General features: G+C 37.4%; 1 protein-coding gene across 1 annotated transcript in view; it reads right to left on the bottom strand.

Annotated features, from left to right (window-relative positions):
* Positions 1–8,732, bottom strand: part of LOC104956763 (cAMP-specific 3',5'-cyclic phosphodiesterase 4B-like) — a 106,976-nt gene extending 98,244 nt beyond the window's left edge. The window contains exon 1 of the mRNA XM_010784295.1: positions 8,640–8,732. Within this exon, the coding sequence (XP_010782597.1) occupies positions 8,640–8,681 (42 nt within the window). The 5' untranslated portion in view covers positions 8,682–8,732. The remainder of the gene's footprint in view (positions 1–8,639) is intronic.
* Between the last annotated feature and the right edge of the window lie 4,995 nt (positions 8,733–13,727).

Below are 13,727 nucleotides of genomic sequence, written 5' to 3'. Positions count from 1 at the left end.
GATCACCAGCCAATCAGGATTGGCGTAATTAGATTGATGCTTCTGTTTGCTCCGCGATGAGGCGCATCCCATAGTGAGACATCGAACGGAGTGTTATGAATGAGAACTCAGCCACATTGCCTGTGACTACCCGATCTGCCCGATATTATTTGTTGTATTTCATTTTACAAGTTTTTTCAGGGATGGCCTACAAGACATTTTTTTTTCAGTTTGATTTAAAAAAATCTTTGCACATTAATGACAGCCAAGTGGTGCTGTTTTTATTTTATTTGTTTTATTCTTGAACAACTGATTTGTTCACATAGGCCTAGACTACTTGGTAATCTCATTTATTTGTATTGTGTTAATAAAGAAAATATGTATTTAAATTTTGCCTTGGTCTGGTTTGTTTAGAAAAAAACTGAAAAAAATCGAGGTTTAAATCGAAAATTGTCCATTAGTTAGAAAAAAATAGAGATTTTATTTTTAGGCCAAATCACTCAGCCCTAGTTCTGAGAGATGGTGAGTCGTGAGTAAGGAAGAATGGACAACAATACATTTATATTATAAGTCAATAAGGTGATGGAAAGCCAAGGACACAGTTAGATAGGAGAGTGAAATGAACTGCACTGGAGAACAGAGAGGATACATAAAGGAAGATTGAGGTTGGTGATGAATACAATAGAGCCAGCCGAGACAGAAAGAAACAAAATCACACTCAACACAGAGGGAATAACAGAGCAAATGAGGACATGTGTACAAACAAACAGATGGAGCTTAAGACTTAATGAATCTCAAATCAGATAATGCCCTTAAAATAGAAAGCACACTGAATCGAAATACAAACCGAGGACAGCATCATGCCAATTGCCTGCCAATGTGTAAGCAATTTGTAACTAATAAAATGGCTATAGTGTTAATGCTGTCATTCCATTTGCCCTTCGCTGATATTAGTAACTTCTAGATTTGTTGCAAAAACCTACATGATAATGCATGAAAGTATTACTTTTTAAGGACATCAAGGACAAGGAGTAAAAGCTCACTCGAAATGTGAGTCATTTTTTCTTTTTCTTCAGCGTTGGAAGATATCAGAACATTTCTTCAACTGAGAGAAGAAAGAGACGGAAGTATACGTGAATGGACAGTCTTTTACCAATTGAAATTGTCTGACTGACAGAAAGCTGTGACAAGGCTTTTAATCGCCTAATATTTTATAAGAAAAGAAAGGTCAAGAAAGTCAAGGCAGAAGATGCAATGGTATGACTACTTGAGGTGTGTGTACTTAAGACCTATACTTTAATTTTCTTACACCAGATCGGCTTTCATCAGCTTTCAATCTATTTCTAAGTTTTGCATTCAAATCCTTACTAGGTTATTAATAGCTAAAGCCAAGATTACCATGTCAAAACTAAACATGTTTTGCAGTGTTACAGTTACAGCTGGCACGTACGTATACTAGGTTTAAATACATTATAGTTTTAAGCTTTTCTTAGAGGTGGTTTTAGACAAACATACTCACCCTGTTCTTTTAAAGAAATCAATTTAAATGAGATCTAAGAACCATTATGATAATGAAAAATGTTTGCACAGTAAAAACTGAGGTGCGACGTGTGCTAAGACACTTGTTCCTTTAATGTGCGCTCCCTGCTATCCTTAGATGACTCTTAACTGCTGTGATGCCGTTTATGTGCATGTGAGGGGTGTGTTTGTTTTTGTGGGGCTGGAAAAGGATGGGAAAGGTGTAAAAGACCATTAGCCTATTTGCAACAACAAACCCAAGCAGCCTATGTCATCCGAGGACAATTAAGGACAAATTAATCTAACACACATCAACGAAATACACACACCTAACACAGGTTGTTAGGATAACAATCTAGATAAGATTAATACGAAGACTATAATGTCCCTTTGCAGACTTGTCAACAGTTAATTTATCTTCAGACCATACAGCACACAGCCTTTTGAGAGTGTACTCACCTGAAAAGCATTGGTCATTTGTTCAAACACCAAACTTCCCTGGCCTTTTGCTGTCATGTGATTTATGACTGTCCTCTACAGTTAGACCAACACGTGTTGAAGTCACCTACGTTTATGATAAGTAACAAAGTAGAGAGAGGTGGGATGTCTATACCGAGGCAAAAACAGGAGACTATTATTCATGTACCGTCTCATACAAACAGTTCTGTTTTTCTTACATTAAGAGGATTTATCTTCAACCATAGCCAAGTAGTTTGGGATGCATAATGAAAACACAAACTAACAGATGCATACTTTAAAAACAGAGCAGTTTTTTCCAATGATTACAAGGACTTATTGCAGATGGGAGCTTTATATGGGTTGTACAAGCTGAATGGTTGAAGGGATAGTTTGGATGTTCTATCGGGTACCTATTCATAGTAAGTGTATTACCAACAAGTGTGAGAAGGAGAGCAAATGTAAAACCTTTACACCTTGGCTCTCTGTATTTTGTTGTGGCAATATGAAAATCCCCACCTGCATGTTGACAGTATTGATTCCTTAAGTCTGTAGTGTGTGAAACGTTGGCTTTAAATGTCATTGGTACACTGTTGATCCAAGACCAAAATGCTCAGTAAGCAATGGAGTATGTTTACTGCTTATGATATGACTTCTAGCATATGAAAACACCACATGTCAACAGGGTTAATAACGTTTTATTGGAGAGAGTCTATAGGAACATTATAAATGTTTACATGCCCTCCACTCTATGTGATGTCACGCACTTTAACTCTTAACATGACGTCCCATACACACCAATGTTAACTCTGTAAAGGTCATTTCTAAGACCAAGAAAAGTTGAATATTTAAACAAGTAATTTAATTATTCGCAGAATGTCTGAGAGATGTGAAACATTTTGAGTTTGAATAGAGTTTCTAGACGAAAGTATAAGTTGTATTTTTTTAAGCAAAAAAAAAGAAAGTTGAAACATTTCTCAACTTCACATCCAATCATTGAAATCCTTCCAGGCTTTCACATGACTCAATTAGCATACATAACTCAGGCTTTCTATGCAAGTATATTTGGGAGCTTTGGAAGGAGACAGACTTTGTCCAAACCCTCTTTAGAACAAAAACATAAAATCCTTTTGAGACCAATTTAGGATTAGAGAAAGTTAAGCCGCCAACTGTGAGAAACCTGTTTTTATTTCTCTCTCCCTCTTAGCTTAAATAGGCTGTAAAGCATATTAAGTGATAAGTATAATAATAATGTATCTCAGCACAGCCTTGACTGGCACAATTCCCATTTCTCAGCCGCCCACACCAACATCCAAATCCCTCTGCACTCTCACCATTCCGACACCAAGGCAACAACACAATAGGGAGGAAATTAGGAGATGAGCTTGGAAAACAACACCTGCTTCCCATCAGTAATAGAGGGGGAGGTATGAAGAGTGGGAGAAAGATGACAGATAGAAAAATAAGAGAGGATATCAGGAAATAGAAGCAAACAGCTGGGGCAGGGCACGATGACTTGCAGAGAAGGGTGAATAAAGCAGAGAGAAATTAATAAGAGAGGGAGATAGACGGAGATAAGAGGGTGAAAGGAAGAAGAGCGAGAGTGGGAGAAAGAGGAAGGGGGAGGCAAACATGCATCTTATATAGTACATACTGTGCATTGACACTTAGAAAGTGTTCTTTGAATGGATAAATAACACAAAACATGATTATCGATGCTCTTAAATTTGTCTGATCTATTTAAGAGAGTCATTTTTCTTTAATGGAGTTATTGTTATTAGCTTCCTCATCGTCAGAGTTGATGAAATAAATCATCAGACTTAAATATACAAATAAATAATTATTAGATTTGAGAAACACAACAGAGACAGGATGGTGTCCTTTAAATAAAAAGGTAACTTTAGGACAAATGATTTTGACAGCGGCACAGGATATTAATAAAAATGTTTGGTGAATTATTATGCCACCTTTTTTTTATCATCTTCTTTCTTTATCACAATCCTATCACCGTGACTCAGACAAGAGATCACATAAATTGCCTATACTTTCTCTCTATAGCAACATGTGATGTATGATTAATGTAGCTTTTGAGAGGGTTGAGTGTTCAATATAATTCACTAAGGGCCTTGTCAAGTGTTTTTCAGATTCATTTATTCAGTATGCATGAACATGTATTGGAGATACTGAGACAACAGCTGAGATGAAACAAAGCATGAACACCAGATTGAGATCCAGACTGAATCCATGCTGTGACAGATTTTCATTTCTAAAAATAATTCCCAACCCCCCTTTTAAAAGAAGCATTTTCCCCTGCAGTATGTATTACATCAATCTTTCCCCTTGAGTGTTAACATCAAGCTCACCCATAAACCTCTAAAGCAGGGGTGTCAAACTCAAGGCCCGGGGGCCAAATCCGGCTGTGACTTCACTTCCTGTGGCCCCACAAGAGCTTGCAAAGAATATAATGTTTATTATACGGTTACATGCCGATTTACAGAAGCACGTCGCCCATAAACTACATGTCCCACAATGCATCTCAAATTTGACTTTGACTCTTTTTTCAAAATATTATTTTTTTTCAAAATGTCACTTCTTTTTTGGATTTTGACTTTGACTTTTTTGACTTTTGACACTGAAGAGACTTGCAATGTTTTGCCCTAGACTTCTGATTTCAGACGTAGTTAATTATGAAGTTATTACCCTATCCTAATAATCCAATGCAGAGGCAATAATGTAATATAATACATTATTTTATATATATTAAATATTTATATATGTATTTGTATAAAGTCTTAAAGTTACAACCGGCTGATGAGGCCCGCGATGAAGTTGAGTTTGACACCCCTGCTCTAAAGTCTAATGGATTCATAATTTCTAACCAAATCTATTAAAGANTTGTCAGCTTTAATTCGAGGGAATTTCATTAGGATCACTGTAGATGTTTTATCTTGTTCTGTATTTATTTTAATATTATTTTAATATTGTTGTTATATTTTCTGTAAAGCACTTTGGGCTGCTTTGTGCATGAAAGGTGCTATACAAATAAAGTGTATTATTATTATTATTATTATTATTATTATCATTATTATTATTAACTTAAATGTGTATTTCTTTTGATTTTCTTGTCCTCTGTTACATTTGGTTAAACATCCATTTATTTTAGACCATCAAGCTGTAGCCCCTGTCTTCACCTCTTCTTTTTGTAGAACAAAGGATGAAGTGAGCAATAGAAACTGATAAACAAACAATTTCAGTTTAATTAATGAATATATTCTTCTTTTCAAGTGCAGGGAACTCAAGCACCACACTAACAACCCAACAGGAGAACATTCAGTAAAGGAAAAGTAGTGCATTTAAAACAATGCTGATAGACTATTAGGCCCCTGTTACCGTTGTGCCGGTTAGGGTAAGAGGTAACAGTTAGTATAATCCCAAGATGCCATGGGAGAAGAGCTATGTTGCTGTGGTAACCAGTATCACTACTATCCCCCTGACCAGACACAAGAGTGAGAAGAGAGGGTGGCAGAAGATAATAGTGATTAAAGCTGACCCAGAGACAGTGGAGGGAGGTGAGAGAGATGTCATTGAAGAGCCAGAAGAGTCAGTGAGAACAGAGCATTCTGCCAAGATTCAACCCTCAGTTTCCAAGCTCTCTAATTGGAGAACGAACAGCTGTTCAGTTTGACCCATGCGCCCTTTACATTAAGTACAAGATCAACTGCCAGAGCAGAAGAGGGAAAGAGAGAGAGAGATGGAAAAATAGATGAAAGTTAAAAGAAGTGAGCAGAACTCAGGAACTGAAGTAGTGTTGGTAAAATGCAGAAAACCAAGCTATGCGATGCATTATTGCCTTGACCGATTTCTTATAAGGTCATTATTTGTCTTTGCCTTCCAAAATCCTATTGTAATGTTTTCCTACATGCTCCTTCTTTGGTTTAGGTTTGGTGAGATTTAGGCAAAGAAATATGGTTAAACAAGTAAGTACACATCTAACAACAGAATTTGGTCAGCGTTATTCAAAGTAACCCCTTTAATAACAGTAATGTTTACTGAATTAATGACATAAATCAAATAAGACGGGGAGGTTAAAAGGTTAAATGTAATCTGCTACGTTAGATATTTTCAGGACTTGATGAGAGTAATGTGAGCATAGACACACTTCGCTGCCAACTTTAGGAAGTAGACTTTAATTGAATGTGTGAAAGGTTGGCATGCCGAGATAGGTATAAATCCAGTCATGAATAGGCAGAGTCACATACCAACAGTGTCATGCATTCAAGTGAAAAACATTCAGCACATCCACACACACAAACAGAGATGAACAGTCAGAGCTGATCACATTAGAGCTGGTTAGCTGTGATCTGCATCTCTCCTCCCCTCAGCACACCAGTCCAATAACACTCACAACCCCACTCACAACCCCACACACTCACAACACACACACACACAACACACACACACACACACACACACACACACACACACACACACACACACACACACACACACAAATAACCCAATCCAAGAGTCAAGTTGATGATGTGTCAAATCATTAAAAGCATTAACACACACTCACATATGAGCACACCACTTATATTGAATCCCAGCTGGGCATCAATAGCTAAAACACATTTATTCTGTTAGAACTGAAAGCCAAAAACGATGTCCTATACCTGAGCACACTTACCTTCATTGATTCAGGAAACACTTTCACTAAAACGTTTACTGTAAATACACAGGCTTTGTTGTGCATGACTAAATGGAAACACATAAGCACACAACAAAGAAAGTAGGCTGTTCACTCTCAGTTTGCTCATCTGTTATAACTATTCACACAAACAACATCAGTTAAGAGCCTTTACACAAATAACAGAGTATTTGAGTAAGCTGTATACTTAAATTAAGTTGTTGCATAAAGCCTGGATGCAGGGAGATACAACTGGCTCCGTCAGCATATTGTATCAGATTCAGACAGAAATCCCTAAGAACACCTCCTGGAGCAGGTGTCAGATACAAAGCTGCTTGCCCTGATTCCAGCGCCAACGCTTGTTGCAAAAAAGATCTCCCCTGAGACTACAGAAAACCAGGAGTGACATCATAAAGTTACTGAACCACCCGACGGGTAACACCCCCACCACCCCCCTACACTCAACTACTATACAGCTCCAAAGTCTACATCAGAGAGGACAGATACCAAGCTGATCCATCGGTGCTTTAATCTCAAAACCTCCTCCTTTTGATATTGCTACCATCACTAACATTATCATGTATGTACTATATGAGGATTACATATAGTTTGTATCTAATATCTATTATTTGTACTCGTATAGTTGTATACAGCAACTTTAATTTAATAGTTTTAAAAAAAAATTTACTGCTGTATTTGTTTGTTCTTATTTCTGTCTTTGTGCTGCTGTAACACCTGATTTTCCTTCTAGGGTTCAATAAAGGTGTATCATATCTTATCTGATCGTATTACTTGTATTAGTCTCTACTCACACAGGGTCTCACAAAGATAATGCCCTTTCTATGAACCCTCTGCCCACACTCTGTGGCTGATAACTACATTGAATGGTTTACAGGCTCAGGTGTGGTTGGCACCTCAGAAAAGATGTGTTGATTTGTAGAGTGAAAAGGGTCTATGAATTGGTCCTGGATCAGCCTGGCCTTCACTTTATGTTGCCGATCCTTTCGTTAAAAACCACTTATCTGAGTCATTCTACTCAACAATAGCATGATGTCTTAAGAGGTAAAGTCAAGGTTTGAGTAAATAACAAAATGTGAAAAGACGTGAAGTGGAAACACTGACAGTAATCGGAGAAATAGCAAATTCAATATAAAAGTACACACTGTCCAAACTTGCACGGATAGAGAAAGATAGAGATGGAGGGAGACTGATTAATTCACACCCACACCTTCAGCTATGGTACAAAACACCCATCACATCCACTTGATCCTCTGTGAAGTGCACCTGCATGTTCTTGTCCATTCAGCATGAGTGTACGGTGAATCTATAAGTGCCAAGCACATGAGCTGTCCCACCCTTGACTGTTACAAATCAAAGCACTTGTTTTCAAAGAAGCAATTCAAGCTCAGTTCTGATGCAAATGGAGTTTGGTGCGCGCATACATTTTACTAGTAATGTTGTGGAGTTCAGGGTAGTAGATTGTAGAATATATATTAAAGAGTTTGAGATAACACAGGGTGAGTAATTAATAAACAAATGGTTATTTTGTGTGAGAAATATTCCCGTAACCAAAAATAAACTAACAAACACAGTACTATTGTACAACTTTTATCACAATATAGTAGGGCTGTAACAAATAATGTTAAGCTTTCAAGCTTTGTTAATGTTTATACATTGTTTCAAACCCCTCTCTGTCACCCTCTCTCTTCTCAAGCATACACACAGAGAAACACACACACAATGTCCTACTTTTATCAGTGGAAAAATCTTGAATTCCTCCTTATTGATAATGATCCATGCTCTCCGGTATAAATGTGTCTCTGTCACTCTCAGTCAGGGATTTTATGTGTTGGCTCTCTTCACTGAGCCAGTCAAAGACAATATTTTTAAACATAGTAGGATCAAACCCCTCTCCGGTGATGCCACCATCAATATTAGTTTGATTGATCTCCGGTATGTTATGTAACTGGTGAGATGTATTGGGGACATGTTGACTTACATTGTAGGGAGAGACTGAGAGAACACTTCTGCTTTTCCTCATTTTTCCTCGGTTGCGTCTCCCTGGCTGTCCAACCACGGCAGCTTCACATGCACACCTGGAAAACACAAATAGGTTTAGGTGTGTTAATCCTTAGGAATAACTGGCAATGAAACCACTGATGATGTGGTCGGTGTACTACCTTGAGTAAGTGGACATTGTTAGATTTCACTTTCCTATTACTCCACAGTTACAGCTAAATATATTATATTGAACTGTTAGTAGTGTTTTGAGTATATTTGGACCATCAATGTGTTGAGTGTGAGAAGGAACACATTAACAAAACATATTGGTCAAAAAATATATAGGTTAAACGAATTCTAGGAATATATATATATATATATATATATATATATAATATAAATAAAAGGTCAGTTCAGACGTTTCTAGGTTCAAAGCCGCAAGGCCCTGGCTACAAATGCTTTATTTTCTAGCTTTAAGTCTTGGAGGGTAGAAAATACTGTACAAGAGATCTCTGAGGATCTTAAGCTACATTCATGGGTTATAATGGACAGATAGGACATAAATATAGAGAGCATTAAGGCCATGAGGTAAGATAAATTAATGTCAACTTGAAATCAATTCAAAACGATAGTGGGAGTTTGTGTAAGGATGTAAAAACAGGTGTAAAGAGGTCTTTTAAACACATTTTTGTTTAGGCAGCTGAATATCTAACCAATTAATCAATTAATCATCTAATCGTTGCCTTTTGAGGATGCAACAACTCACATATATTTCAAATAATTGATCACAGGATTGAAGACAGCAGCTTTTAAGGGAAATGATAAACACATGTTCATACTGAAGACTGCAACAAAATATTGGTGTGTAGAACTTTGAGGTTACTTAAGGTTTTCAGGCATTTTTCTGCCTTTGTAGTTAATCACTACTGAGTTTAATATTTATGACGAGAAATATCAGGATGTTAACATTATCAACAGCTGCCTGGCTGTCAGGCTGTCTGAATAAATGACACTGTCAAATGGCTATAATGTAATGTGACAACAGAAGACGTGCTGTTGCCTCATCATGTTGCATTAAAACAATGATGGCAAGAAAAAACCTCAACATGACCATGTAACCAAACCTGACACCAGTAGCTAGCATAGGACAGACTAGGGTTTGAACAATGGGAAAATACAACTACACACAGTTGAAACACCCAAATGCAGTGGGTCTAACTTGAAAAATACAAGTATTTGCTGGTTTTCAAAATCTTCTGTGTAATGAACTAAATATCTTTGGTTACGATACTGTTAACATTTCACATTGGAAGACCTTGGTCTGTGTGAAGATTTGATTGCCATGTTCTCTTTCAGACCAAAGATGTATCAAGAAAATAAGATTAAATACAGCTTAATTGCGCATAGATTGTTAATAAAAAAAGATTCAAAATATCAACAGTTACATAAAGTAGCATATTTAAAAGAGCATTGTGTACACTGATAGTTTACTGCAAATAACAAATGTACTTAATATTTACTGTCACAGCCACTGCCACTGTACTGAGACTAACCTGTTTATACTTCTACCAATACATGCAAACAATAGTACATTTTGCACAAAGAAGTAGCTCAACAATGTGGAATAAAAGTATTTATGGTAACATGTTGCCGTGTACGACACAAATTTAAACTTCTGGTGAAGCAGAGGTGAAGAAAGGATGATTAATAAAAGATATAGGAGTATGCCAAGTGTGGACGTTAAAGAAAGGTTATCTGCCTGAGCTGGGTCACATGGGATTATGAATACTTAAAATGTCAAACAACAGTACTGACATTTATCTGATTATCTCAGCAAACCATTCTCAAATCCTCCTCAAACCAGGACATTGTAAGAATATCATTTTTAGAAATGTTATGTAATAAAATTACACAACAATCCTTGAAAAAACTGCTGTCCAGTAAATATAAAAACAAATAATAAAAGGCACCGCCAACTGATGCGTGTGTGTAGTGCAAGGATAGCATCTTAAGAATACACAAAGCAATATTAACACATATCACACATGAGGACATAATATTAGCCCCCATCATCATGTGTCTCTTAGCTTTTCATCTGTTATTCATCTTTTCTGTTTTGATAATGCTTAGTTTTGTCTCTTTCCTAGACATTTTATCCTTTCTTTTAGTAACCCGTGCTAATGAAACCGCAAGCTAATGACACCTAGAGCAGCCTTAATGGTTCAGCACACTTTAATTCTCCCTTGCTCCATCATTCAAAAGCAGAAGACAAAATTGACTCCACAGCCACTGAGCCTTTCTCTAATGAGACGATTCAGGAAGTCCTTAAAGAGCCCTCAGAACTCAAATGTACCTCCAGCGTACCCATAATGTTGTTTTTTCTTCATGATAAGATGAAATCAGGCGAACGTCAGCAATGGCAACATTTTATTCAGTGGGAGGGACTTACGGGAAAAGATGAAAGAGACCGATTCCAGGAAGACCAGGCAAAAGGATATGAGAGGTTCAGAGAATGATAAAGGTTCACATGGAGAATGTAATAAAGAGATACAAGCAAGCAGGTCAGACAGGATTTAATGACATAAAAAGAGAAGGCCTGAGGTTAAATAAAGAAGGATTGAAGGATGAAGTAGGAAATTAGGTAGTGGAGGAAGAGTGAGGGAGAAACAGCTGGAAGGACTAGATGAGGTCTTTCTGTTTAAAGGATATTACAACATTCTGGGAAATATGCTTATTCACTTCCTGGCAAAGAGTTCAGTGACAGCTCAGCCCAAAGACTCTTTTAAACGGTGACAAAATACACCTAACTGCACCTCTACACCTCACTAACGTTTTATCTCCTTTGGCCCGTATTTAAGCCCGTTACTATGACAGGGCAGGAAGTGTAGCAGGACACTCACTTGTAATATTTAGCTACAATAATTTACAATAAACTCACCTTTCAGGCTAATGCAGAATACATCTGCAGAAAGTCAAATGAGGGGGTCCCTCCTCTGGACATTAAAGCGCTTCAACGCCAGCAAACACACCCGGACCATGATCTACAGGTCGCTCACTAAGAGTATTCTCACATTCTCACAACTATGTCTCCTTGTATGGGAACATCTCATGGAAAGAAGCAGGCTGACCCACCAGGCCAGAAAGATCATTGCAAAAATGTATTGCAACTCCAGTTCCTATAAAAGCTGTCAATTACCAAAAAGGCAAACAAGGTCAATAATCACCCCACCCACACCCTACACTCATCCTTCCAGCTGTGGACATCTGGCAGATGACTCAAGGTCTAACAAGCCGTAAAACATTGGTACAACAAGTAGATTTATCATCAATCTTGTTATCATCTATATTTCCACAAGACACAAATTATAGTATTTTCTAAATGTCCACCTATAGACAAATATGCATGGTGATGTTGATGTTTGGACATGGAATATGCATCCTGCTACATGATGAGAAAATCAAATGTTAAAGGATGGTGCATGCCCTTGAAGAAAATGGACATCTTTCAGCTTGAACAGACAGGATATCCTTGACACCACTCTTACATAAAAACACCCCCATCATCACACTACTGAAATGCAGTAAAGGAAAGGCAAACACTATAAAAGAACATGCAGTATTCCTCCTAACCGAATGAACAAAATTGCCTGCTACCAGAATTTACTAATCGTCAGCAGATTCAACAAATAATGAATGTTTATTGAAATGAACTTTTACATTGTCCTTTGTCTAACTTCACGTCAGGCTACATTGAGTGTTGATTGTTAGGATAGCTCAGAGGCATCTGTACAGCTCTTTTATAGTTAGAAGAACTGCTGACAATGAAAGATTGTTCCTATCTCTTTGTCTGGAAGAAAGTTGAATTGCGCTACAGTGTTAATGTTCTAACGCAACCCTATTTTCAAACTACTCTATTTCTCCAGAACAGTCATTTTTAAAGCTGCAATGTTTAACATTTGGCAGAACTCAAATGTAATACATTTTTTAAATGAACTATCTTTATCAACAGAATGTAAAAGAGGTTAAAGACAGGAATGTGTTGCAAAAACATCTACCAATCTTGTATACCACATGTTCCTGTAGAAACGATAAAAAGGTAGAAGTAGAGCTTCCCCAAAATGCATGTCAATCTGATTTATACTTGTTTTTTGTTTTTAATTCATAGTGACAGTAACATAACATAACTTGCATCGTTGCCCCAGTCTTGTGGGGAGGCTGTTTGGCCAGGCGTGGAGCAATTGGCACCCCAGGAGATTCAGCTAGCACTCAAGTTGCTGCAGCGTCTGACTGAGGGCCGCTCCAAAGGTGCGGGTTGTTTACTACGTTCTGCCACTTTAGATTTAGTTCAATAATCAAACGTCACATAATGTAACAGAGCGTACAGCCCACTGTTAATGTTAGTTAACATGGATGGTTGGCCGACATAGGCATTATTCCAACGCTGTCGTAGTTACTAGTAAAAAAAAATTCAACGACTGTGTGAAATGTGTATTGTATAGAGCCAAAGAGTTTAACGTTTATTCTTCATTAAAGAAGGTGGTCAATCTTGCACCTTCAATCTTGACTTATTTAGAGTAAAAGCTAAAGATTTTTGTCTCTCCCTGTCATGTTTGGTTAGAGATTTTCTGATGCAAGACTTTAATATTTAGTTTGGATCATTAAGCTGAATTACGTAAATGTGATTATCCATTAAAAAAAATCCTATGAATGTATATTTCACAGAGGTAATTATCAGAGGCAAGGCTTCTCTTTAGGGAGGACGAGCTGTTCAAGTTATCACCATTAGCAGATAATAAGCAGTTACAGACCAAATGTGTGTGTCAGACCTCATCTTAAAATTGTGCTCGGCTGCACAGATGTAGGACGCAGTTTATGAACACAGATTAGTGATGTCAATAACCTCAGGGGGTGAAGCATAATGGTAGTTACGGACTATGGTGTGTGTGTGTGTGTGTGTGTGTGTGTGTGTGTGTGTGTGTGTGTGTGTGTGTGTGTGTGTGTGTGTTTTAGGGTATCCTAATTAGCGACACTTCTGCCATATTAAGAACATCAGGGCAAACATCAACACTTTCAAGGGAGCAAACTA

Source organism: Notothenia coriiceps, unplaced genomic scaffold (assembly GCF_000735185.1).
Source record: "Notothenia coriiceps isolate Sejong01 unplaced genomic scaffold, NC01 NC01_scaffold00026321, whole genome shotgun sequence".
In the NCBI taxonomy this organism is placed as follows: Eukaryota; Metazoa; Chordata; class Actinopteri; order Perciformes; family Nototheniidae; genus Notothenia; species Notothenia coriiceps.
Note: the sequence above shows the minus strand (reverse complement) of the source record. Positions and strands in the feature narration are given on the sequence as shown.